The sequence below is a fragment of the Sceloporus occidentalis genome, unplaced genomic scaffold, assembly GCF_023333645.1.
Source record: "Sceloporus occidentalis isolate IW3139 unplaced genomic scaffold, rSceOcc1.0.p SCAF_106, whole genome shotgun sequence".
NCBI classification, from domain to species: domain Eukaryota; kingdom Metazoa; phylum Chordata; class Lepidosauria; order Squamata; family Phrynosomatidae; genus Sceloporus; species Sceloporus occidentalis.
The window spans coordinates 2,438,434-2,464,907 of NW_028317086.1; the positions used below are offsets into that span (position 1 = coordinate 2,438,434).

Below are 26,474 nucleotides of genomic sequence, written 5' to 3' on the forward strand. Positions count from 1 at the left end.
TGTTACTGGATACAGTAGTATACTTTATGCTCAAGGATGCTCAAACCATGCTGATGGACTATTAAACAATCAGTGCTTTATTAGATACACACACACACACATATATATATATATATATTATATATACATACACACAAAGTAACAACTCTGATAAAGGCTCATGTTTGTCACTTCTCCTAAAAGCACATTGCTAAACAGCCAGGGCATCCTGGGTATAAACATAAACCGGTGAGGATGTGGCAGTACACAAAAAAATTATTACATGGATGGGAAAAAAACATGCAATAATAATGCTCCATGCCCTAATGAAGGTGTTTGAAACATTACTGCAATTAATAATTAAATACAAAACAGCCAATAGATCAAAATTTCAACGATCTTCACAAGTACTAAATACTTGCATTAAAATAGATGATGGAACTATTATCTTTTCTTTATGCAGCACCAAATCATTTACGTAAAAGGTAAAAAAAAAAGGTAGACGTAAGCACAGCATTACCGGTTATTACTACACGTCATCGCGTTCACCCTGTGTGATTATGCCCCAGAATTATTAATAAACATTTAAAAGGCCTGCAAAATATTACTATAGATGAGCTCTTCCCGGGTTTCCTTTTCCCGTGTGAAAACATTCTGAGAAACTGTTACATTAACCCTGCCGTGCATTTAATGTATACATATATACGGAGCAAAAGGACGACATCAAAGACTTAAGCTGAAATAGTTAGCCTTAAACATATATGTTACCAACACACCTCATACACAAGTTACCGTCAGTCTTCTCACGTCGGGCCCCTCGCCCCAGTTCCGGTATAATACAGATTCTTACCGGATTCCCACTCTTCCTTGATGGTGAGGCGGAAGCTGTCCGCTCCGTTTACTCTTCCTCTCCCTATCTCACCCAATATTTTTCCACAGCTGTGAAATGACTGAATCCCGCAGCGCAAGTTTAGGGCAACCAATCACAGAATCGTATTTGACTGGCAAAGAGAGGCTTGACACGCACTTCCGGCGGACATGAAGCCTAGGAAAACCACGTTCCTGTATCCATGGCAACGCGTCCCTGCTGCAAGTGTCGCAGCTTCATGTTCCGCTTTTACACCACGGAAGAGTGCTAAGTAAGCGTAGCGGAGGTCTGACAGGAGACAGCAAGCAATTTTACTTTTTGTTATTATATATTTTTTTATAATTATTTTAATAATTATTGTTTTTAGATGGCTACTGTGGATTTTGCATAGGTCAACAGACAGCTATTATGGCAGTTCCCAAGTGTCCCTCTTAAGAAAGCACAGCCCGTACTACCCTTTTGTCTCCCTTTTCTAGTAGATTACTTTGTGGAGTTAAACATATTCTGGATTAATCCGCCTGTATTCAAGCAGGGATTTCAACTGTGATATACCAGAGAGAAAGTGTTAATATTGATAGAGTTTGTCCCAGGCTCACTGGTGTTATTTGGGGACTCCCCCTGCTGGTAAGAAAAGGTAATCCAGATGTTGATCTCTCGCCTTGCCTAAAAAGAGATGCTAACTGCACCGTTCTAGGAGTGAGGCCAAAACATATGTTTGAAGTTGCAGGTTCTCTGTTTTACATTTGCTTTGCATTTTAGATCAGGGCTCACAAACAAACAGGATCAGTCTGATATTGGTCATTTTTTTTCTTTGTAAAGGAACTAAAAGGTGAGATGCGCCCAAGTGAGAATTACAATAAGGCAAGCGTTGGACTTACTGTGCGTAGAAGTACGATCTGCACCTTACTCACAAGACCCTACTGGACTGGAGCTTAATATAAACCCAGGCATAATCTCATCTGTTGATAAGAAGCTCATAATCCAACACCAGAGGGTCTTAGATGCAATATAAGAAAGTTTTACTTTACCGAGAGGTTGGTAGATACGTGGAACAGCCTCCAAGCAGAAGTGGTGGAGATTAATACAGCAAGGGAATTTAAATATACATCGGCCAGGCATATAGCTATCCTGAATCTAAAAGGAGACCAAGGACTAATTAAGGCTAAATGGTTTCATTAGGACTAGCAGGTCATCAAAATACTCATTAAAACCCAATTTAAGTTTCCTAATGCTGACTGTTAGGTCACCGAACACAAAAGCGGGACTCGCTTAGACCTTGCGATTAAAGATTTGGAACGTGTTAGTTCTACTTATTATTTCTCTTAGTATATTTATACCTGAGATTGGATTACAGTATTCTGCCTGGTTTCTATTCCACATGTTCTTATATTTTAATTTTTTCAGTAAAAAGGAGATGGAGATTTTAAGCCCCGCGTCTTCCGCCAGTCCCGTTTTACGGTGTGTTTTGGAAGGAGATATTCAGGCTCTCCAGCTACTCTTTGAAAATGAACAACATGAACAAGCCCAGCAACTGCTCTCGGAACAGGATCTATTGGGGAGGAATCCCCTATTTCTAGCCTGCATTTTAGGTCACACTGATGTGGTGAAAGAACTAGTTAAGCGAGGAGCAGATGTAAACCAGCAAACAGCTAGAGGTAAAAAGTAATTATATATATATATATATATATATATATATATATATATCCTGAATATTGCTGTGTGATTCATTCATGCGATTGTCTCTCCAAAGGCAGCCAAGAGAGGAGGGAGAAAAGTGTAATTTAATTCATACACGATTTCTCCGCAGTAAAATGCATTGGGGCCATATTCATAAATGTAAAAAGAGAGAGGAGGGCAGCCCAAATGGTATTACATGGGATGGCTTAATGCCTGCGTACTAATGAAGGTGAGCTCTCACTCATGTTAGGTTACAGTGTATTTGTTGAACAGAACTGGTTTTCTTTAAGTAGTGAAAATCCCCATATTGTCCTATGTTAGTACTTTACCAAATAGCCTTCCAGCAGAAGTGGTAGAAACAAATACAGTGAGGGAATTTAAGTATGCATAGGACAGGCATAAAGCTATCCCGAATGTTAGATGAGACCAAGGACCGATAAAGGTCTGAGTGTTTACATCAGGAAATAATTTGGGAGACTAAATGGGCCAAGTGGTTCTTATCTGCCATCAAATTCTCTGTCTCTGCGTCTTGCTTTACGAATACGAGAGATTTGTGGCATGAGGGCCAAACCCAATGACATTTGCTGTGTTTGCTCTAACGTGCAGGTTATTTACCTCTGCATTGTGCAGCGGCCTGGGGTCAGCTGGAGGTGTTGAAGACATTGGTGGAGTTAGGAACCGACATCACGGCTGTTAACTTCCAAGGTGAAAAGGCATGTCAAGTAGCTGCCCGGTACAACAAGACAGAGTGTATTGATTTCCTGAACTGGGCCGGTAAGTGCCGAGCATCCTATCAGATTAGCATTACACAACGGGCACCGATCTAAATGTGGACCTATGACCTAAATCCTATATGACATAATACAGTGTACTTAAAGGTGCTGTTTCACTTACAAACTATTATTTAAATAATGGGAGCGCTTGCCACCCATGCGCACTGGGGTTTGAACAGACCCTCATCCTCTGCTTTCTCCGAGCCAGCACTGGAACTGACTAGGTAAGTAAATCATGTTCAGCCAAACACATCTGCACACAAAATAGCTGGCGAGTGGGGACAGAAACAAAAGCATATGTGGGATATCGTGGAAATCTGAAGCGCAAACACAGCTACCATATGCATTAAAAAGCATTTATGCCAGTCAACGTATACTGCGTCTATTAAACATACTTTAACATTTAAAATGCCAGCTAGGTCTCCGAAGAAATCATTCCAACGGGGTGGATTTAAAACACATAATTACCTTCCCGGATGTTGCTAGCCATTAATCCTTAAAACATTACCTTACCCCAATCCGACCTGATTTACCGGTAGACAATGTAACACTCTAAACATTTATCAATTTATTTTTTCCCTCGACCGACAGAGGCGAAGCATGCTTTGAAGACCTATATCAGCTTTATTCAACAGACTATGGCAGACCCAGAAAGGGTGCATGTTAAACTCCTCAAAGATGAGAAGGTAAGCAACGTACTTTGGGGGGGGACTCACAAAATTACAATTCAAGTCTTTCTAAATCAACTGATTATCAACTGTAATAGGTTAAATAACCAATGTGTCATGTCGTATTACACATTTAAATGTCATTTCAGGGATAGAAACTAAATACCGCATTTGCTCAATTATAAGACGACCCTGATTATGACGACCCCCCAAAATTTAAATATTAATTCAGAAAAATACTGAATATAAGACTACCCAGTAGGAAAACATTTTTATTAGTAAATATTAATTCACAAGTAAACTAGTTTTTTCATATTTAATAAAAACTATGATTGAAAAAATTTTTTTGTTTTTATTTCCTTTTATTTGCCACTCTGGAACAGTGAAATTTGCGATGTAGACCTCCGCTGCTGATGGCCAGTACTTCCGCCGGGGCTTCTATGATTAAGCGCTGGCATCACATGACCTTCCAGTGCTCGACCATGACGTTCACCGGCTGCGGGATGCGCACAGACAACCTCCACTGCTGCCAGCACTTCCGCCAGTGCTTCTATGGTGGAGCACCTAGAAGGTCACGTGATGCCGGCGCTCAGTCATAGAAGCCCCAGAGGAAGAAGCTCGTCTTATAATCGAGCAAATAGATGGGACTGAAAGGAGGCGAGCGGTTTCGCAGAGCCTTTTACTATTCCGAGCATTTCAAGTAAAGCAAAACTCTTGTAACTCTCACAGTTAATAAACTATTTGGTTAAAGGAATCTCCAAAATACTTATCTTATTTTATAATGCATGTCTGAGTCTATTTTGCATGGAATCTAATGCATTTTACTGCAGGCAAGTTGAAGCATGCATTATTTAGTTATTCCACAATTAGACTTCTGCCTCATTTAAGTCCTCCCTTGGCTGCCTCCAATGAAACCATAAAGCATTTCTATGTAAAATTCTTGCACATGCTCAGTAGTGCTACTATTTAACTCAACGAAACAGCAGCCTGTCACACGTAAGCTAACCATCAGCGTTCAGATAGCAGTTTGGCCTCTACTGCTCCCGTCGCTATTGGTTTCCATTAAAATGGGGAGTACTATTTAGCATGTGCAGGAAGCATGCAGAGGTACGCTTCCTGTATCCAGTAGAGGCAGCTGGGGGAGGAGTTACACGAGACACAAAAGCCCCAATAACTAAAGAATGTCTACATCTTTTTGCATGCAGTAAAACACACCGGAGTCCATGTAAAATACACTCCAAGATGTATTTAACATCAAAACAGGACCAGAGTGCTTCTTAAAGCACTGATAACATCTATCCGATGGCTGCTGAAATATTATGATTTTGAAAAGTGTATGTTAGTTAAGCTGAAATGTACCAATGCCCGCTGTGCAGTTTTCATTTCTAAGTGGTCAGTTTATCATGTGCAAATTATACAAGTACATTATTTCTTTGGCTTTTTAGGTACAGGTTAACAAAGCTTGCAAAGCCAAAACTGAATGGTTAGAACACACCAAGAATCCAACCACTCAAGATTTTATAGAACAGAAAAGTCAACTGGAAGCTGCCGTGCAAGTCGTGTTAACCAAACTGAATACACCAAGTAAGCAAGAGTATGTTTTCTCATATTCAGAGAGGGGGCTTAAAAAGACGTTGTTACATAAAAACATAGAATTTTAAAGTACATCCGCTATTATTATTATTTATTGTTTTACATAGCGCCATCAAATTCCGTAGCGCTGTACAATGGGTGGACAGGACATAACAAGTAGTATGAAACATAACAAATTGACTTACAGAGACAACAGGTGAGGAGGGCCCTGCTCAAACAGGCTTACAATCCACTTATTCTTATCTTCGCAGGAGCCGAGAGTGGAAAAACCAGTAGAAAGTGAAACCTCATACATGTCAGTTTGTGTTCCGACGTCCCGTGAAAAGATCATTATTTTTCTTTCCATCTACTGTGATATCCAACGTATCTTGATAGATATCCTACAAAGTACTGAACAGGTTCGTCCAAATACTCCAATTGTAGATTGACAAATTGTGTAAAGTCTAATTATGCCTTTTTTTGTAATATCACAAATATATAGAAAATAAATTCCAAGGTAATGACACAAAAGCAATTGAAAAGAACAAGACTATCATTTTGAAGGTTTATATGTATGATTCTGGTGGACTGTTTTAAAACTGGTTTCATTGGTTAGAGTCATGAAACAAACCACACATCAGAATACCTCGGGTTCCTAGCCATCATCATTCACGGTCGAACCAGTCGGTGGCAGCCCTATATATACAGCTGCTTCGGGATAGTCTGGAGATGGAAGACAGTACTTAGCTTATCAATTCCCAAGTAAACTGTCAGGATAACTCTTCCAAAGGGTAAACTGATTTATAGGGTTTTACCAACAGACAACACACAATGACAACAACATGACCATGTCTTCTCATTAGAAGGAGCCACAGTTTCTGGTTCAAGAGGACTTCACAATAATAAAGCTGACATTTAAATAAATTAGGCATCTTCAGCGTCCCCATCAGAAGCTGGAATTATTTGAAATCAAGCACTCATTAACTGTACTGTAACAAAACATGCCAGGACCCCCCTGGAGGACTTGTGGTGCCCCAATCTCGTCTGACACCCACACTCTAACATACTTACATACACCCATGCTGACATACACTTAAACACACACATTTACGTACACAGTAACATATTTACACAAACATATTTACATGCACACTAACATACACACACACACCCAAACCCCTACCTTTGTTCTCCACCTGAGAGCTCTTCTGCTCCCTCACTTGCCACATGCATGTGACTGCTTGGAAATGAGGAGTGCAGCTCAGGAGCAAGGGTCCGCTGGCATTAAGGGGGAGGGCAAGCTCTTGGTTAATTCACCATTTGCAGAGTGCTTCTCACCTAGGGGCAAGGTGGAGGGATTCCAGTCACCTGCGATTTGGATGGAGACAGGACTTACAAAGACAACTTGCAGTAGTTGCACAACTCACAGGAAAGTTCAGAAGTTTTCCAAGAGATTTGCGGGAGTGTGATGGACTCTGGCCATTTTCTCTGCAAGAATGCACAGTATGCCATTAAAATATTTTAGTAACTACACACAGGTACTGTCAGGCCAAGTGAATTATCCTTCCTGTCATATTAATCAACTGAATATCAAGAAAGGTCCACACTTTAACCATCCAACGCTCCATCACGTGTGTTAAATGTATGCATTTTTTTAGATTTTAGTTATATAATACCGAAATGTACTGCAGCTTCCTCTATTTTAAGAGAATATAGCGATATGTATACTGCACATTTCTACTATTAAACCGTTTTTAAGTTTAGAGCTTCTGTCATTACACATGGACAAGCTTGGATACATATATATTTACAAACACCAACCTTAACATTATGACGATGGGTGGGATATATTAGGCAGCAATTGAACGTTTCATCCTCAGAGTTGATGTGTTAGAATAAGGGAAAATGGGCAAGCGTAAGGATCAGAGACTTTGACAAGTGCCAAATGGTGATGGCTAGATGACCGGGTCAGAGCATCTCCACAACTACTACTTGTACGTAAATTATCCCGGTTCCTTATTTTGCTACTTACCGTACTACCAATTAACAAATAGCAATTCCGAAGGAGCACAAAATACAGACGGCTCATACGTCTCATCTGTAGCATGAAGAGGGGATCTGATCGGGTCTCACAATGTGTTCTCCTGAGCATCATCAGCAATCATCCTCCCTGACGCTGCGCACCGACAAGTGATGTCATTTCCAGTTGCGCAGCACAGTGCACAGTGGGGCCACGAACGACATACAGGAAGATGCATCAAGTACTGTGTGTATATATATATATATATATATATACACGTATGTATAAATGTACGTGTGTGTATAACCATATATGTGCAGGGGGGGGATGCTAAGAAGTGCATAAAGAATGTTAAAGCAGGCAAGGTGGATAAAAGAAAAAAAGGAAAGATAGCAAAAAGATTTAGGGCAAAAGAAATCGTCAAAGATAGATGAAAAAAATAGAACAGAAGGAAAAATAATGCAGCTGCAGGAAGTAGAGGAAAAGGCGCTTGCTAAAGGGAGGAAAGTTAGCTTTTTAGATTTTAGATAATGGCCATTGCTCCAGGGCACTAGGCTCCACTTGAAGGGGGCCACTTAGAGAGCCGGGTCCGCAGCCTTCCAAACCTTACCGATTTAACCATGTGAGTGCCAAAGTATCAGACAGCAATGCACATGATCTGCACTCCAATCGGTGTTAAAAAAGGGATGCATTAAACGCTGCTTACCCTTTGGCATGCTGGTTAAAAGTATTTGTGTACCAGGTGTGTTAATCTGCCTTGTGTATGTAACTTTACTCTTTATGATCCTGCAGTAGGATGAAGATGGCTCCAGATCAAAAAATAACCACCGGCTTTCTCTGTAATAAATACTGGACAAAAGAAGTAATAAATACATTAAAAATAACTTAATACAGGGGTGCCACCAATCGCCTTAATCCCAGACACCAGACACCCAACCACTCGCACACTCCCCCACTACCCCCCTCTTCCTGCAGCGCTGTGTATGTACCATGTGATCGCAGGAGTCACGTGACTCGCCCGCATCAGCAGGCGCTCCGGGAGGTTCGGTGACGTAGGAGGCCTTCCTTTTCCTGTCACAGGGTGTCTCCGCTCGCTGTTGGGCTCCAGTCAGATCTGCGCTGAGTGTGGCAGCACCCCGTGTGCGGTTTATTTACTCGTTTGGTTCGAGTCTCGGGAGCGGCAGGATCATGGACTTCAACGTAAAGAAGTTTGCGGCGGATGCTGGAACTTTCCTCAGCCGGGCGGTGCAGGTAATGGAGGCGCAGAATGACACAACTGCTCTAGGCTAAGATGCTTTCTGGACTGCAACTCCCATCACTCTCAGCCAACACAGGTTTCATGAGACTATTAGCATGACATGATAATCGAGATTTTAGTGGCCCAACAGGTCTCCTCTGGGTCCATTGCTTAATTAAGTAGTCCGTGCAGCCCATGTCAGCCCAGTAGGCAGTAACTGTGAGCTTCTGCAGGGACATATGCTTTATGGAAACAATGGCCGTATCGGGCTTTCATCATCTTAACACATAGAGGCATACAATTTAACGGCAAGCACGAATCGTTCGGCCCCTCCTGTCCACCGATGTAAAGACTTTATGCCGTCTCATGCATGCTTAAATCCCCTTACTGTATTAACTTCTCCCACTTCTGCTAGAAGGCTGTTTCACTTAGCTACTACCCTCTCAGTAATTAGGTGGAGATACATTTTTGCCGTTTACATTCGATGTATAGGTCCCGGGAGTCTCCCCATGTTTTGCACAGCTGGCTGGTTCCATCCCTTGTTAGCTGTCATGTAGACATGCGTGCCATTGGCGTGTCATTAGCCCTGGGCCAGCGCTAAATCCTGCTGGTGAATGTACTGGGGGCATAACGACTACCTGCCGGCCAGGAGATGGGCTGCCGGCACACTGCATATTTACTACAAAGAAGGTTGATGATCCCTAGGAATAGTAAAACCGACTTTATCTCCGCAATGCATCCTTTTAGCTAACCCACAAACTTTGGGGAGGAAAAAGTATGTTTTGGGACACTAAGCAGGGTCACCTTTTGGATCCATTGCTTTTCTCGGTACAGATGCTTAATGTTGTCCATCTTAGGCTCTATTTGTGTTTTACTGATGAGTATCGTAACTGGGATTGCAGCCAGCGTTGTGCCGGCGCTCTATTCACCGAAGCAGCCGTATAAATCTTAGCAGCTTTATTCCTAACCCTCGGATAACTTGCAATAAGAGGCACGTTTTATGTGCCACGCGAGTGTCATCTGTTTAACGTCTGCCTCGTAACAGTTCACAGAAGAGAAGCTGGGCCAAGCCGAGAAGACCGAGCTGGATGCTCACCTAGAGAACCTTCTCGGCAAAGCGGACAGCACAAAACTCTGGACTGAGAGGATCATGAAGCAAACCGAGGTCTTACTGCAACCCAATCCAAGTAAGTGCTTTCTTTTCCTCCACGGCGATCGGAGATGAAAGTTATTTAACGTTCCACACTCCGGATCTCCGCATCAAGTTCCAGCCGATCTCACAGCGCGGGAAGAATATGTATTTGGGACATATGGTGATCTACAGTTAAAGCAGCTCCTTGGGGCCCTTATTGGTCCTTCAGACCCTTCAATCACGAGAACAAATCTTCAGAAAGCCATCACCCTCTATGTGTATTTCCTTAAGGATAATGTTGAGAGCATCATATTTATACGTCTCTTTTTACAAGATAGGGACCAAACAATGCCATTAGCTGAGGGCCCCTATAGGAGCCACTCCTGGCCCCGTGTTCCTGCTTAAAATGTAAGCTCTGCAACACAAGAGCTTTATTCTCCTAATCCGCGCTGGCATGTCAGCCGTAAAGTGTCGCCGTCTAAACCATGACGGACAACATAAGACTTAGGTGTGGCCCAGTTACGCTTTCAGTCCACCCCCCGTGAAAGTTATTTGCAGGCATTCCACGTGGTTTTCATCTGGGAGTCACGGTAGAAATACTACTTTTACTAATATTCCTAAAAACGAAACCCTGTGCTTTTTAACGCGGGCTTTCGCTTTCTATAGAACATTTGTAAGAAAAATGTACTAGTAACGGCCCGACTAAATGCGAAGCCCAAGACAACGTGTTATGTGGAGCCATACGACGGGAATTAACCCTGACAAAGCATACAGACTTAGAAATTAGACGCCCTGCAGTCTTGACGGACATGTCGCACCGTGGAAAAATCTCCCCTGGGGGGGGTTGGGAGGGTTCGCTCACGGCTGCACTGAATCCAGATGGGTGCGGACATTTTCTGGTATCTCCCGAGGACGCAAACTATATATGTCTTGGTTACACAAATATGTGACTTGACTTGTCTTTACCTACTGGTTGGAATACCCTGAAAGCAGCAGCTGCCGTAAGGCACATAGTATCTGTACGCAGTGAACCTGCGCGGAAGGACAAGTCTCAGATAAAATGTTACCGTCGGTGCCTAGAGTTTGCGCTGTATTGTTTAAACCTTAAGAAAGAATGTTGCTTATCCGACTCACCTGTGCTAACGTCAAAACTAACAATGTCATGATGTCATCGGCCACTGGAGAACGCTGCGGAATGTGACCTCGTTTTAGATATGAATGATAATTCAGCAGGAAAAATCCTTTTAATTCTGGGGTGTAATACTTTTAACGTGCGCACGTTTCTGTATTACCTTGACGTCGTTCGTCTTGGTTTGCTTGTTTCTTTTTTTTTTTTCTCTCCAAATGAATGATTTCTAATTTGGCCGTTGGCTTCCTTTGGCGTTTCTCTATTGTGTTTAATCTGACCAGGCTTCGCTTAAACCCTCGCTTGCACAAGTGGGCCTTGTGCTTTATCTGATAATGGTCCGCATCCTGTGACCGAATCCTTTCCTTCCTCTGTTTGCCCGGCCAGACTCCACAGGGATTTCTTTATAATATCTTGGAAAGCTGTCGGTCGCCGTGGAATCGCTGTCCGTTTTTAATCGAGTGCGTTTTGGAATGCGCGTATTTATTTTTAAGAGGACTTGTTATACATTTGCGCGCGGATGATTGATGTTAGGCAGGAACGCTCCGGCGCGCTCATACAGCCCCATCAACGAAGAATGCATGTTAGCCTACTTTTAATATGGGTTCATTTGACAAAAAATAAGTGTCCGGTTCCATTTTTCACACCGTTTTTGGTGCTTGGAGCAACCAATCGCTGCCATGAAAGCATGGACAGCGGGCAGACTGGCGAGCCAAGTAGTTGGGAAAGTGGGCAAATGTATAGAAGCGGAAGAGGTTTGTGTGGACTCCCTCCAGGCATTAATGTTTCATATGATGGCTCGAGTGGCATTTTAATCCATATATTGTGATAACAAATATACATATAAGGTTTTATTACCGGACTCTATCTCTGTTAGTGAATGGGCTGTGTGTACCCATAGTGCCGATTTATTAGCGGATTTACTGTTTCATGAGCCAGTATTGGGGATTATAAAATAACCCAAGACCTTGGTCATAGAGTGTATTTGTAGGTAAGCAATGTGGGGACCAGTCACTAGAGCTAAATGTCAATGTCATCAGCCAACCGCCTTCCTATAAACATATCATCCCAATTAACAGAACACTATATTGTGACACTTCTGCTGAGCCAGCTTCCTTTCTTCTACTTTATTCTCTGAAGATACCCGGATAGAAGAGTTTGTATATGAGAAGCTTGAAAGAAAAGCACCAAGTCGCTTGAATAACCAAGAGCAGCTGGCTCAGTACATGATCGATGCCGGAAATGAGTTTGGACCGGGAGCAGCGTACGGTATGTTTTTCTCTTCGGTAATACAGTCTGTAGCTGGAAGGCTTCACGCCTCCTACACAACGCGTCATAGAGTTGTGAAACCTGATAACGTTGCATAAGAAAACGTCCTCATGTTTTCATAGTATGATATATGATACTTTTTTTGGTGTTTTGTTTTTTTTAACCACACACTTGAAATGACTTCTTACTTATTGGGTTAATTGATTGGATCTGTGACTAAAGTTTGTGTGTGTATATATATAGTATTATAATGCCCGTATGTTTCATTCCCCTTGATTTTGGTCCAGCTGTGTGATTCCGGCAATTTTCACCCTTTCCCGATGGTTTGAGTGATAAGCACTGGGGGTCTACGAGGAGGATCGTCTGGGTGGCACTATGTCACATGGGCACACTATATTTGGATGGTATAGGACCACCCTTAATCCCCTCTCTCCTCCCGTGGCACCCTTGTTTGTCTAGTGGGATGCTGCCTCGTTGGTTACTAGGAGAATTTCACTACGTTCCCCAAACTTTGCTGCTTAGCCGCTTCAACGGCCAACAATCCATGCATCTGAAAGAATATCAGATTAACGGGCTTGGCAGGAAGAACACAAAAAGTAAAGTTAAAGTGAAACCTCTTTTATCGGAATTGCTAATGAGAATAGAATATGATTGACAGGATTGCAAATAATTGCCGGCGTTTGGCAGAGAAGAATATCTTAAGGATTGCTGCTCGTGAATCCCGCATAATGTTTTGTTGTTGTTGGGTGTGAATGCGTTTACTTGCTCTGTACTTTTTAGGTGTGCAGCCGGGTAACAGCCGTTTGCTTTCATCATTCTCGAGCGGCCTGAATTGTTTGAAAAGCACCTTTATAAGCGTTCACTCCCGTTTTCTTTCTCTATTACAGGAAACGCTCTCATTAAATGCGGGGAAACCCAGAGGAGAATAGGTGGAGCTCACAGAGAACTTGTACAGACGTCGGCAATAAACTTCCTGACTCCATTAAGAAATTTTATAGAAGGAGACTATAAAACTATGGCTGTGAGTGAGAGCGGAACGGTTGTGTATGATAAATGTAACAGACACTGCAGTCTTTCTAATCACATTAACTGATGGTAAAGGAAGCTTTGGCCCGTTTATTTGTAAAAGGACACTCTGTAAATCTGCGATATCTGTAAATAGCTTGTTGCTGCTACAGGTAAATAATCTAATCGGACATCTACAACATTATATTAATCTATACATCGCTTACTAATGCAAAGTCTAGTCGTGGCGTTATCGCTGTAGCAACCAATGGAAAATGTTTTTTCTGATTGGACCATTATCATTTTTTAAAAGATATGCACTTAACCCTTAACGTATCGATAATTTGACGTATTGAACAGTTTTGCAACTACCTTTGAGTATGTGCAGGATACCGAAACCCCTTCTCCCTCTGCACACATACACAGAATGCTTTCCCATTGATTGCTTTGGAAGTACTTTCCTCCGAGTGATTGTTTGCTTCTACCATCAGGGGATGCTTTTTATCTTTCTCTTACAGATAGGGTATGTTAATATGCATTAATTGTTTGCTGGTCCATATAGGACATTATAATGTCAGGATATCCTACCATCATCCTACCTAGATCAGTTATATAGTTACATAGGCTAAAAAAAAGACATGCGTCCATCAAGTTCAGCCTTTTCCATATCTGTTCATTGCTGTTGAGCCAAAAGAAGGCAAAAAAACCCCAGTTTGTGGCTTTTTCCAATTTTGCAACAAACTAGGGAAAATAATTCTTTCTTGACCCCCAGAATGACACTCGGATCTCTCCTTGGATCAAGAAGCTGAATATTCCTGAATATTATGTTTATTCCTGAATATTATGTTTAGTTTTTTTTTTATACATTCTTCATGAGCTCCTTATAACTCGGACCAACGTCGATAAACTGACAATGCTGTTCTATATATGAAAAAGTTATTTTCTGCAATTTCTCTTTCTGGAACTTTTCTGGCTTGTAGTTCTTTAGTGAGCTATTTCAGCGCAGGTCTGGATTAATGCTGCTGCCGTGCTTTCTTTGATTCCCCAGAAAGAGAAGAAACTCTTGCAGAATAAAAGGCTGGATTTGGATGCAGCAAAGGCTCGTCTGAAAAAAGCCAGGGTAGCCGAAGCCAGAGCAGCAGTAAGTAGACGCTTTGACAAATGAGTGGAAAAAATGTGGTTACGTGTACTGAAAAGCTGACCCGACAATATGTAGTATTTGTGGTAGACAATTGGAAGGTCCTGGATTCTAGTTTGATGGAAACACTACTCAGGGGGCTATACTCTAAATAAAAGGGTTTATTCTAAATATAGGTGCTGTAGTTAATGTATATAAAATAAGGAAGTCGGTTAAAATAAAACCTCTTTTTCATTGTGCAAGAAGAAGCCCTTCAGATCATTTTCACACAAAGCTACGTAAGTTTGCAACTTTGCTTTTGTTTTGGTGGTTGCTTCCACATTTTTTAGATAAATACTACTTTTTTTTTTTCTCAAGGCAATGAAGTAGATTACATTTTATATTTAAAAAATCTGCTTAATGTTAACCTCAAAACATTGTGGGGGAAAAAAAGCGTAATGTATAATATAGTTTTAACCACTTCTAACTTTTACAAATGACGCAATAAATAAAGTAATTATGGGAAAATAATTTTGCTCAATTTAATGAATTAATTAAAAAGTTTATTTTTTCTGATTTTTGTATATTGTCAGCCGTATCCACTTTTGTGCTTCTGCTTCCTTTATAAAGGAGAGCTGGTATTTGTTTATTGGTGACAGACCATGTGACAGATGGGCAATTCAATTATCGTGGTTCAGATTTAGGTGTTTTCTGCCTGCAATTATCTGTGGCCACCAGAAACTTCAAAAGGTGTTGATAGATGAGATGACAAGTCGGTCGAAAGAACTATCCATCCTACAATATTTTGCTAGTTAAAATCATAAGTATGTGTATATCTATATAAGGACCTGAAACTTAAGGCGAGATCAAGGACTTATGAAGCTTTGAGTTTTTACAGGAAAAAATAGACAGACTAGATGGGCTGAATAGTTTTTCTCTGCCATCACATTCTTCGCTTCTATGACTTGGGGCAAGTTCCTGTTTGTGGCCAGTGGTTAATTCACAGTTGCCCAATGAGGAATTAGAAGCGCAGAAGGAAAGAAAAGTCACATAAACTATCATTCTTTGTTTTAGTAATTACAAAATAAAACCTAAAATAAAAATGATACAGAATCCAGACCGAGACCGGCAAAATGAATAAAACATATTATACTGTGTATTGAAGATCTTTGCGTAATTCTCTCCGCTTCTCCTGCCTCGCTTAGTTCCTTGAACGGACTTTGCTGTGCATGTTCACAGGTTCTTTTTATCTTTGTATGTGTGCTTAAGCGCCCAGACACTACTCTGCCTGATGGAGACACCAGCTTTATGGTAAACTTGTCATACATGCTCAACCTGTTGCATGTCAAGTGGCTAAAGGTTTGTTGGCCTACATCAGAACTTCATTTTATCCACCGTGTGTTCTCTTGTGTTGTGAGATTTAGACAATTGGGGGAGGAAACCCATAAAGGCAGATGCTGCTGCCTTCAATTTTTTTCGGATCAAATATTTAGATTTTTATTTTTATTTTTTCCACACTTTAGTTTCTCAATACTCAAGAGAACTCACATACCTTCATTGTCCTAGCGGTGTAGTTCCATATGGAAGAAACGTAAATAATAATTCCTTAAAGGCTTATTTTTTAAATTAAATTAAGGGATAAATGCGTATGTATCCTGTGTTCCCATATTGTGTATACATTGCTGTATCTACCCTAGTCTCACCCCTTCATTACCAGAGGAAGTTTTGTCTATTTATATATATATCTCCCCAAGTAATATGTGTAAATACCGGTTATAATGTGATCTATGGCTAAATGGTACACATCAGTTTGCCACTCAAGGCTAAAGCAGCGTGAATGCAGTTTTAAAGTTTATATTCCTGTTTGGCACCGGTATTTCATTTATCGGAGTGTAGGGTTGCTCTTGTACCAGTGAAATGAAAGGCCAATTTTCACATGTGCTTAAGATTCACATGGAGCTAATTTATTTAACTAACTTAAGAGCTTTCGGCGTCGGCTATGAACCGGTACGAAGCTAATTCTTAGTTACTGAAATTTCACTTGTGGCCGGATTCCCAATAGACAAAGTAAGCATTTGCTTCTAACGTTGCGAAATCCTTTCTAAAACGGCAGCCGCACTGGCAATAAACATTTATTTCCATTTTGAGCTTTCCGAAGACCAATATTAAATACTTGTAGCATTCAGTAGATCTGTTCAGTGATATTTGTTTCCGACCATCATTCCTTTTTAGTTAAAAGTGCAATAAAATGTATGGAGAGAGATTCCCAAGCTGTGGCAAAAAATACAGTCTCCATCTTTGATATTTTCATAAAAATAAAACCCATCCGTGTCTGCACTTTCGACCCATTCCCCAGGTTGTGTGTTGTGTACTCCTCTGTATGTACGTATTACCCCATATCACTCCTGTCCACTGCAGCTGGCCGTTTAGATACAATCCTTTTTCTTGACAATGAAAATGTACATTAGCGTAACAGATTAAACCTGACAATGTGTCCTGACACGGATATTCAGGAATAATCTCGCTAGCACTCCGCTGCACAGATAACTGGAAGCATGTGCTCGGCCCTCATGTGGTCCATCATTGGACTATACAGCAATTATAAACCTTTAATTCAATATCCTCAGTATGAGCTTGTCTTTGTTGAGGGCCACCAAGCCTTTTAATATATATATATATATATATATATATATATATATATATATATATATATATTATATTACAACCAGGCCAGGACTGGGACAAAAACTAGGCCCGGGCATTTAAGCCCGAGCAGCCCATTTTTATTTATTTATTTATTGATTGTTAAAGCCCACCCTTCATGCACCATCTTTGCATTTACTCACTCATTCACACAAATCATTAACACATTCATTGATGCAGTCTCACAAATCATTCAAGCAATTCATCCACACATGAATTCATTGTCATACGCATTCACACAATTCATCCACACATTTATTCATTCATTCTTATACGCATTCACATTACCCCCTCTCCCCATCTTATCTGCCCCTTCTCACTATGTACCCCCTCTCACTATCTATCCCCTCTCCCCCTTTCTCACTATCTAACCCCTCTCTGCCCCTTCTCACTGCACCCCCTTCCCTCACCCTACTTACCTTGTTGCCGGAGCAAGCAGCAACTGCGACCGGGCCCGCGGCAGGGCCGGATTGACAGTGTAAGCAATGCTTGCAGACATAAGCAATACTTTCACTAAATACATAAACATGCCCTTACGAAAAAATTACTGCAGTTTTTCTGAAGTAATACTGCAGTTTTTTGGACATGAAAAAACTGCAATACTGCACTTTTACTGCACATTTACTACAGTTGTACTGCATTTGTACTTCACTGTACTGCAGTTGTACTGCAGTTATTTTTGTACGGAAGTACAAATGCAATAAAGCTGCAGTACATTGAAGTACAACTGTAGGTTTGCAATATAAAAAAAAAAAGTGCCGTAAATGTGCAGTAAAACTGCAGTACAGTGAAGTACAAATGCAGTACAACTGCAGTATTGCAGTTTTTTCATGTCCAAAAAACAGCAGTATTACTTCAGAAAAACTGCAGTAATTTTTTGTAAGGGTGTGTTGTAATCAGGCCCGGACTGGCCATCAGGTGGGCCGGGCCGCATTGACTTAGGGGCTGCAGCTCCAGCCCCCTACCTTAAAATAGGCCCAGTCAGGACCGGACTGACTGGGCCTATGCGGTCTCTACGGCCACATTAACGCAGGGCCCCTTAAGCCTGCCGCAACTGCGACCGGGTCCGCCACTCTAAGGGACCGGGAAGCCCCCACCAGGGCCGGCCTTAGGGGTCTGCGGCCGCGCAGGGCTTAAATTAAAACATCGGGGGGGTTTTTTTTTACTGTATTTAACATGGAGGATGTTAAATAAAGAAAAAAAAAAAACAACAAAAGCCCGCCCTTAGAGTGGCAGACCCGTTCGCAGTTGCGGCGGGTTTAAGGGGCAGGTGCCCCTTATGCCCTGCGTTAATGCGGCCGCATAGGCCCAGTCAGTCCGGTCCTGACTGGGCCTATTTTAAGGTAGGGGCCTGGAGCTGCAGCTCCATCAGCCCCTAAGTCAATGCGGCCCGGCCCACCGGGCAAATGCCCTGTGTGCCCGATGGCCAGTCCGGGCCTGATTACAGCACATGTTTATGTATTTAGTGAAAGTATTGCTTATGTCTGCAAGCATTGTTTACACTGTAAGCAATCTGCAAGTAGGGTTGGTGAGAGTTTCACACAATGACACAATCCTGAACACCTACAGTTTTGAAGTGTACCTTTTTTAAACAAAAAAAAAAAGTATTTTACTGGGCTGTTTAATCTATAAGAATTGGCGAGCCTCTCTTCTAAGGACACACTGTATATGCTTCATCAATGCATATGTGGCAGTGTCCTTGAGGATATTGAGCATGATGGATAATAGGATGCTTGGAGGGTCTACCTCTAAACTAAATTGGAGAACAATAAAAAGGTACATTGAAATATTTAATAGTAGGAGCAGAATATTTCTTGTAAGGGAAAAAGGATTGTATGAGGCTTGTTTTGATCCGGTATCACAAACCCTACCCATTTCGTAAAGTGACTAGATCCAGTTACAATTGGAAATAGTGTGCTATGTTTTCCTGTACCGCATATGTTCATCAAACTGGTAATCTGGTCACTGTTGTGATGTGTGTTGTATGAAAGACCAAATTGCATATTGTTATAGGTAGGTACCTAGAAAAAATATAGTACTGTGCTGCGTGGATAGTGTGCTATATTTCTGTTTTATTTCAATGCTTATCAGATGTGGACTGAGGAAGTCACAAAGGTGAGTAGTATGTTGTCCAGCAGAGGCTTTGAATGTGTGTGTGCGTGGATACGTGTGTGCATGTGCATGGCTAAATATCTTTTGAACTTTACACTGACACTGGGGATATTGTTTGTAACACTAACTTATCAATTGAATCCATGTTTTCTTCTATTAAGAATAGAAAATCTGCCAACCTTCTTAAATATAAATTTAAGAAAGAGAAATTCTCTTGTACAAGAAGGAAAACCCACCCTGACTGACATGCGATAAGGCAGGATTCGCTCGGGGATGCTGATGCCGTTATAAATGTGGTTCTTAACCTTCTAAATCTACTGTGTTAATGGTCCCCAGGACGCCCAGCCATGATCATTCTTAAGCCATTAGGCGGCTGAGAAGTCAGAGAATATAATCATATTGCACATTGTGTTTTTAATTATAGATGAGAACAATAGTTTTATAGTTAATTTCCTTTTGGGTGCCAAAGGCCTGATCGTAAGAGCGGTTCCCTCACAGGCACAAGTTTTAACAGGAAAGGTGTTTTATAACATTATAAAAAAATGCGAAGCGATTACTTACTCTTAAATACTTGGAATTGTCTGTTTTGAATGCAGCCTGTCATTAGTTCATCTTTCAGCCTTCCATACCTCCTGAAGCTGCCAGGACATGCCAGTTTCCACCAAACACCCGAGGTGGTATTTTGAAAAACTGCTTTATGCTTTATGTCTCAGACAAGTTCTGTTGGAAACGATTCCTCTGGCGGTTTTGTGACGTTTCTGTAGATCTTATTGTATAATATTTATATGTATGGAACATAAAGATGACCTTTGAAGATAACAGGCCTACTTTATTAATTCTGTTACAATAAGTTAAGATAGGGTTTACTGTATTTTTTAAGCAAGTTATGTATGCTTATAATGCAGGAACTTGGCTTAAATTTAATTATTTCTTTCTCAAGGCTGAACAGGATCTCCGAATTACACAAAGTGAGTTTGACCGCCAGGCTGAGATTACCAGACTTCTGTTAGAAGGAATAAGTAGTACACATGTAAGTATATTCTAAGCAGTATTATTTTTTATAATAAATGCATACATATAAACATTATCAATTTTCTAACAGCTGTGTATCCCTTTAGAAGGTATAAGGCGTAAATGGGGGCGAGTGGCATATTAGAAGTTATAAGGCATATCAGGGGGCACAGTGGCATATAGGGGTTATAAGGCATATCAATATTAAGCATATTAGGGGGGCATAAGACATATCTGGGGGTAAAAGGTATATCAGGGGGCTCAGTTGCATATCACTGGCATATAAGGAGTATAAGGCATATCGGGGGCAGAGTGGAATCTCTGGCATATAGGAGATATAAGGCATATCTGGGGGCAGAGTGGCAAGCTGGGGGTCAGATGTGCATAACTGGGGGCAGTTTGTTAAATAAAAGAAAATATAAACATGGTTTTTTTCTCATAGTTTTTATTAAATATGAAAAATAGTTAACATATGAATTAATATTTACTATTAACTTTGTATTAAAACCTAATTTTAGAAACATTGTGTTTGGGTTCTTGTAGCCTTTATTATTATGTCGGTAAAATAAGAAGGTGAATAGAGAGAGAGAGAGGCCATTGCAATAAAGAGATGAAAGTGTAAATTGTAAGTTTTTTATTACATTATTTTAAATAAAAAGAAAACTTGCATTTTTTTATCCGATTAATCGAAAAAATAATCGGCCAACTAATTGATTATTAAAATAATCGTTAGTTGCAGCCCTAGCCTGAAGTATAATTTGAAAAAAAAAACAAAAAAAAAACCCACCAAAATATTACTTTCACAAATTTTGACAAAGTCTGGGGGTAGAATTTGTGCATGGAAAGTGTTAAAATACTAGCATTTGAAATATCCTGGGAAGTCTAGTTTTCAAAAAAATATCTAGTTTGTTGGGGGTAAATGAATTGGCCGGCTTCAAAGATTTCCCAAATAGGACGCGTGGACATGATGACCAGATTAAAGAAGATGATTTTGAAATTGCAATGAACTACTTGTACTTATTTTTTTACCTTTATTTTTTTATAGTAACTTAGATGATATCATCAAAAGAACGAACAGTTCTTGTTCTGAGAAAAAATGTATAATTTGTGTACATACACTAAATGAGAGAGAAATTAAAGCTAATCAAACATTGCAAAAATTTTCAAAAAAGCAAGTCACATGTACTACAAAGAAAAAAAGTCTTGTCACTAAGGGGTTAACAATCAAAGTAAAAATTAACCAGCTGGTTAGCTATGCCTCACCTTATACCAGATTGGAATGCATGCTATATAATATATATGATAGTGATAGGCTACACCATTCCCCTCTCTGTAGAACATCAAAAAAATATTAGGTTCTGCTTCTCTGCGTCGAAGTTACAATGAATGGCAAGCAAGGAGCAGATGCAAGAATAAAACTAACTTTTCTTGGTTTGCGTTAATTCACCACTTGTGTATAATATGAATGTTGGTTCTCTAAGGAATACTTGAAGTGGAACGTTTATCTGGCGTGTAGTACCAGTACAAATCCACGAGGGGGAAGAATTGTTCTTTCTCAGTATATCCAAGCACTATTCATTTAGATGAGTTCATATGTGAAAATATGGCTATTTTTACGTACAGACCTTGCTTAGACCTTTTTTGTCGTGGTAAACGTAGGGAAGATAAGGCTATCCAAAGAAACGGGTCAATCAGTTCCAGCAGCAGTATTATTACTATTATTCTTATTATTAGCACCTACATTCATAGCTCGCCCATGTTATTACTGGAACCATTAAAATCAGCAGGAGTTCAGTGGTTCATAGTTTCATAGATTGTAATTTTTTAACTCCGCAAGTACTTAATCCATTTAAATCCATAGAGATACAATAATTGATAACCGACTTCCCATTAAAATATGGTGTTGTGTAGCAACTGTCATGTTTTGCATTAAGACTTCTTTCCGAGCTAAAATGCAATTTTAAACCAGTCAGTAACCCAGAAGGGCTGAAATCCACCTAACCAGCTTTCTAGTGCCGAAAATATTAAAACTACTTCCCAGCAGCCATTGTTTTATATGCCAAAAATTATGTACTGCTGTAAAGCAATGTACTGGACATAGTCTTATCATATTCTTGCCTAAATGCAGTAAAAAATCACTTATACCCACAGAAAAATCTTAAAATCTGTAACTTGTATCCTAAATAAATCTGTGAATAACCGCGCGTCGGTAGCCAACATCCATTTTGACTCTTTCTACAGTATTCGGACCAAAGTATTTTTAAACTGGGATCAGTTGCTATGGGAACCAATGGAATGCCCCCACATTTAATATTTCCGAATGGCTATATAATTAGGGCTTTCAGCAGTAGGGGCTGCTGAATGGAAATTGCTCATTATGTGTGGTCAAAAGAAATATATACCAAAACATGAGCTAACACAGCTTTTCCCAGTTTTAAACCACTTTGAAAGTGAGTATGTATAATATGTTGACAAAATATCAGGCCCTAAATATATACACTTCTCCTGAAATGTTAATTCTGAATTGAGCACAAGCTCTGATGACAAAATATCTGAAATGTTCTATCCAGGCACATCATCTCCGCTGTCTGAACGACTTTGTAGAAGCCCAGATGACTTATTTTGCGCAGTGTTATCAATATATGATGGACCTTCAGAAGCAGCTTGGCAGGTAACCATTTAACCTAATAGGGCGATTGACTGCACGCTTACCAAACAGCTGTAGCCTTCAATGGACTGACACATAAGGCTGGAGATCGGTAGTAGCCAAGTTGTGGGCTAGTGCACTTCTTCCTGAGTACAGGAAAGCTCAACCTTTAATTTAAAAAAGTTATTACTGCATGATTAGGTTTTTCTTCCAACAAATGGGCTGTTTGTGAATGCAGCCTACACGTATGTCTCTAATGTATTAACTAGCTGATGGTGGTGCAGTTGGAGGAAAGTCAGACCATGGTTAAAAGACTGGGATGGAGAACTTTAAACAAGGAGAGAATATAAGGAATGTCCCATTAGTTCCTGTTGGGACTGCATATTTTGTCCGCTCTAACTGTAGCTAATGGTTTTGATGTAAATTTCTTTAGCCAATCTGTGGGGTTGTGTATAAAAGTATTGCATGCCCAGTGTGTCGGTAATCTGAGACCGTAAGTACTTTGCGGCATATCTGCTTTGTTTGAGACATAATGCCAACAATTGAATCTATCTATTGGAACACAATAGCACCATAAAATGTGGACTATATTATATGTATTTTTTATTAACTTTCACCCCCTGAATGTTGGTATTCCATCCATATGTTTAAAGACTGGTGGTTGGATCCATACATACGTTATGCTGCATGTGTGATTTTAGGCATTGCGTCTGTAGAGCACTTGCATCACATTTTATACTTTAGTTGTTTACTTGCTTTAGAGTGCATCTGTATTTTAAAAGGGAACGGTCATTAACTCGGGGAGGGGTTTTTTTGTTGTGTTGTGTTTTAACAGCTTCCCGTCGACGTTCGCGTCCAACAATAATCAGTCTTCCTTAACGCCTATGCAAAGTGTTTCTCTTCCTTCAATATCTGCCTCCGCTCCATTACCTGCTGCAAGTAATTCTGTAGTTACTTCAGGCTTCACTGAATTGAAAGCATCAAATGGCAACAGAAAGGCCAGAGTCCTGTATGATTATGATGCCGCAAACAGCAGTGAATTATCTCTCCTTGCAGATGAGGTAAGAGCCTCCATTAAGAGCTAACAGGTCATGCGTCTCTGCTTCGACCCATCACAGCTAGTCAATTATCAACCAAAAGTTCAAAATGGCACATAAAGTATAAATAACTCGGCTTAATGATCAGGATTAGTGGCATTTACTTGCATTTGAGACGTCTTGGGGAAGCTTCACACTATATTAAAATGTCTTTTTATTATATGTGGGTGTCTTTACTTCAGCAAATCTTTCTCAGACCAGGTCGCCCCATGAGCATTCAGCCTGATTGCTAGGGTTATCGCTCTCGCTCTCTCTCTCTTGCACTCCACTATCGTGGGGATGCACTGGATCAGGAAGAAGTTCTAAGAAAGTGACATATATATGAGTTGGAGTTTGCAATATTTTATTAGATGTTTATACCCAAGTGCTATACACTACATGCTATTTTCTCAACAATGTGTTTACCTTCTTTCTAGGTCATAGCCGTTTACAGTTTGCCTGGAATGGATTCTGATTGGCTAATGGGGGAGAGAGGAAATCAAAAAGGAAAAGTGCCAATTACATACCTTGAGCTCATTAACTAATTGACTGATCTTCCCCTAAAGTGCCGATATTTCAACAAAATAATATTTATACACAATTAACTTGATATGAAACAGATATAAAGTCTTCCGTGTTTGTCTTAAGCAATGTTCAGCCATATAGAACTGACCTCTGACTGTACTGCCAATTTTCTTGCATGGAAAATTCATTGATTACCTTTAGACACTTTTTACAAGCATATTTTCTGCAGGGAAAAAAGCCATTAATTATGATTTCATGCAGGGGCCTCATTTCCTATCAATTTTGTGTGGCTGGTTTACAGCTTCCTTTTATTTCCTGTGTACAAATTGAGTATATATGTGCCAAATATTTTAATTCACGAAAAGAAAACAATATTAAAAACGGTTTGACCTTTTTTGGGCACTACATAGCAAAATCTGTTAATATACTTATTACAAATTACAGTTGTGTAAATACTTCAGAACGAAGACTTAACACAGGGGCGTCCAACGTGCGGCCCTCCAGCTGCTGCAAGACTACATCTCCCATAATCTCCCATTCAGCTAAGGGGCTGGCTGAGGAGTATGGGAGATGTAGTCCTGCAGCAGCTGGAGGGCTGCACGTTGGACGCCCCTGATTTAACAGCTGCTGTTAAATTATAACTGTTACCTGACTTAGGTCAGGGATACTCTGAGGCCTGCAAGCCGACCATAGCCCACCACAAGCCAAGCCATATATTAGCGGAGTTCCTTGGAGCCAATATCAGCATGGCCGTAAGGGTATTGCAGTATGACACATATCTAGGCAGCATGGGCACTTTACATTTGATAAATACCCTGCTGTCTTGTAGGTGGTGGGGCATTCATTGCAAGGCATAATTGTGGCAATGTATGGCCCTCTAAAGAGCATTGTGGCATTAAATGCGTGTTCCTCTCCGTTGCACCAGTAGGTATTGATCTACTAGTCCTGTCGTCGGACACCCATAATATAATTCAAGAATGTTCATTTTAGAAAGTGTCCTATACCAGGACATCATCACTCCCACCACAAACTCCATTTTGTATTGTTTTATAAATGTATTTAAACTTTCTTAGATACTAAATATAAATGTAGAGTTTAAGAATACTTTTGTTAAAAATGCAAACAATTGGAACATGTATAAATTTGTAAAATAAAGAACAGTCCTGTAGTTATCAATGATGTATTTATTAAGACTGAGTCTTGTGATGTCATTAGTAATGTTGTCCGTGTAACACCCAATTCATATAATGTTATAAATGTCTTCCTGACCCAGGGATTGGCAGCACCTTCTAGGGCCCATTCACTCCCTCACAGAAAGTATGCAAGATGTAAGCCCAACCCTGTCAAGTATCATTCATAATAGTTAGACATTTTGCAAATCGTTTTTTTTTGTTTTTTGTTTTTTTAAAGAATAAAGCAAACTTTTTTTTTTTAAACATTTTATAAAACATCCAGGATTTACCACAGTCCTATTAGTCTTTTTACTACATATTCCTATTCTGTCTGTTTTCATCCAACTATTCAAGGCCACCAATTTGCTGATTTTGAAGCTGAAAGTCCCCCCAGCCCTCCACGATCAGCTGTTCCTCATGAAACATTTGGCTCTTGTTCTTATCTCCCGGGGCAGGCTGGCCTAAGGTGCAATTGCCCCAGGCTTTTCCCAGAACTATTAAAAAGGCTGGTCTGACTTGGACGGGCCAACTCACAGAAGGTAAGGTCGTTGGGTAGGGAGTGAGTATGTATATTTGTTACAGTGATTGTGTTAGCATGTGTAAATATGTGTAGCATACGTGCTTGTGTGTGTTGGCATGAATGTGTAAGTGAGTGTTAGTATAAACATGTGTAAATATGTGTGCCAGTGTGTATGTTAATAAACGGAGGGGGCAAGGGGCTGATGGGGCCACTTGGTCTTACCTGCCCCATGGACGAGAAGGTGCCAGCCTTCCCCTGCTTTTTC

At 40.4% G+C, this 26,474-nt stretch overlaps 2 protein-coding genes across 6 annotated transcripts; both read left to right on the plus strand.

Annotated features, from left to right (window-relative positions):
- Positions 1-2,261: 2,261 nt before the first annotated feature.
- LOC149283351 (ankyrin repeat domain-containing protein 45-like) lies at positions 2,262-5,841 on the plus strand. Its single transcript, XM_089497725.1, has 5 exons — positions 2,262-2,502; positions 3,131-3,298; positions 3,889-3,983; positions 5,411-5,549; positions 5,810-5,841. Exons 1-5 carry the CDS (start codon positions 2,262-2,264, stop codon positions 5,839-5,841), a joined length of 675 nt encoding a protein of 224 aa, XP_089353851.1.
- A 2,904-nt stretch (positions 5,842-8,745) lies between these two features.
- LOC149283352 (endophilin-B1-like) lies at positions 8,746-24,537 on the plus strand. Of its 5 annotated transcripts, none has more exons than XM_089497669.1 (11): positions 8,746-8,808; positions 9,840-9,981; positions 12,193-12,321; positions 13,209-13,342; positions 14,375-14,471; positions 15,720-15,802; positions 19,238-19,261; positions 20,199-20,288; positions 22,840-22,940; positions 23,752-23,977; positions 24,430-24,537. In XM_089497669.1, exons 1-11 carry the CDS (start codon positions 8,746-8,748, stop codon positions 24,535-24,537), a joined length of 1,197 nt encoding a protein of 398 aa, XP_089353795.1. The 5 variants fall into 5 exon arrangements, with proteins under 5 accessions (XP_089353795.1, XP_089353794.1, XP_089353796.1 ...); XM_089497668.1 differs by having other exon boundaries at positions 14,375-14,467; positions 15,713-15,802; XM_089497670.1 differs by lacking the exon at positions 19,238-19,261 and having other exon boundaries at positions 14,375-14,467; positions 15,713-15,802.
- The last annotated feature ends 1,937 nt before the right edge of the window (positions 24,538-26,474 follow it).

Bases quoted from the DNA above. Each gene is read 5' to 3' on its own strand.
- LOC149283352 (XM_089497668.1), top strand. From the start codon at position 8,746: ATGGACTTCAACGTAAAGAAGTTTGCGGCGGATGCTGGAACTTTCCTC. The intron at 13,343-14,374 runs GTGAGTGAGAGC...TTGATTCCCCAG, and splicing joins GAGACTATAAAACTATGGCT to AAAGAGAAGAAACTCTTGCA. The intron at 14,468-15,712 runs GTAAGTAGACGC...TGTGTGCTTAAG, and splicing joins TAGCCGAAGCCAGAGCAGCA to CGCCCAGACACTACTCTGCC.
- LOC149283351 (XM_089497725.1), top strand. From the start codon at position 2,262: ATGGAGATTTTAAGCCCCGCGTCTTCCGCCAGTCCCGTTTTACGGTGT. The intron at 3,984-5,410 runs GTAAGCAACGTA...TTGGCTTTTTAG, and splicing joins AACTCCTCAAAGATGAGAAG to GTACAGGTTAACAAAGCTTG. The intron at 5,550-5,809 runs GTAAGCAAGAGT...TTATCTTCGCAG, and splicing joins AACCAAACTGAATACACCAA to GAGCCGAGAGTGGAAAAACC.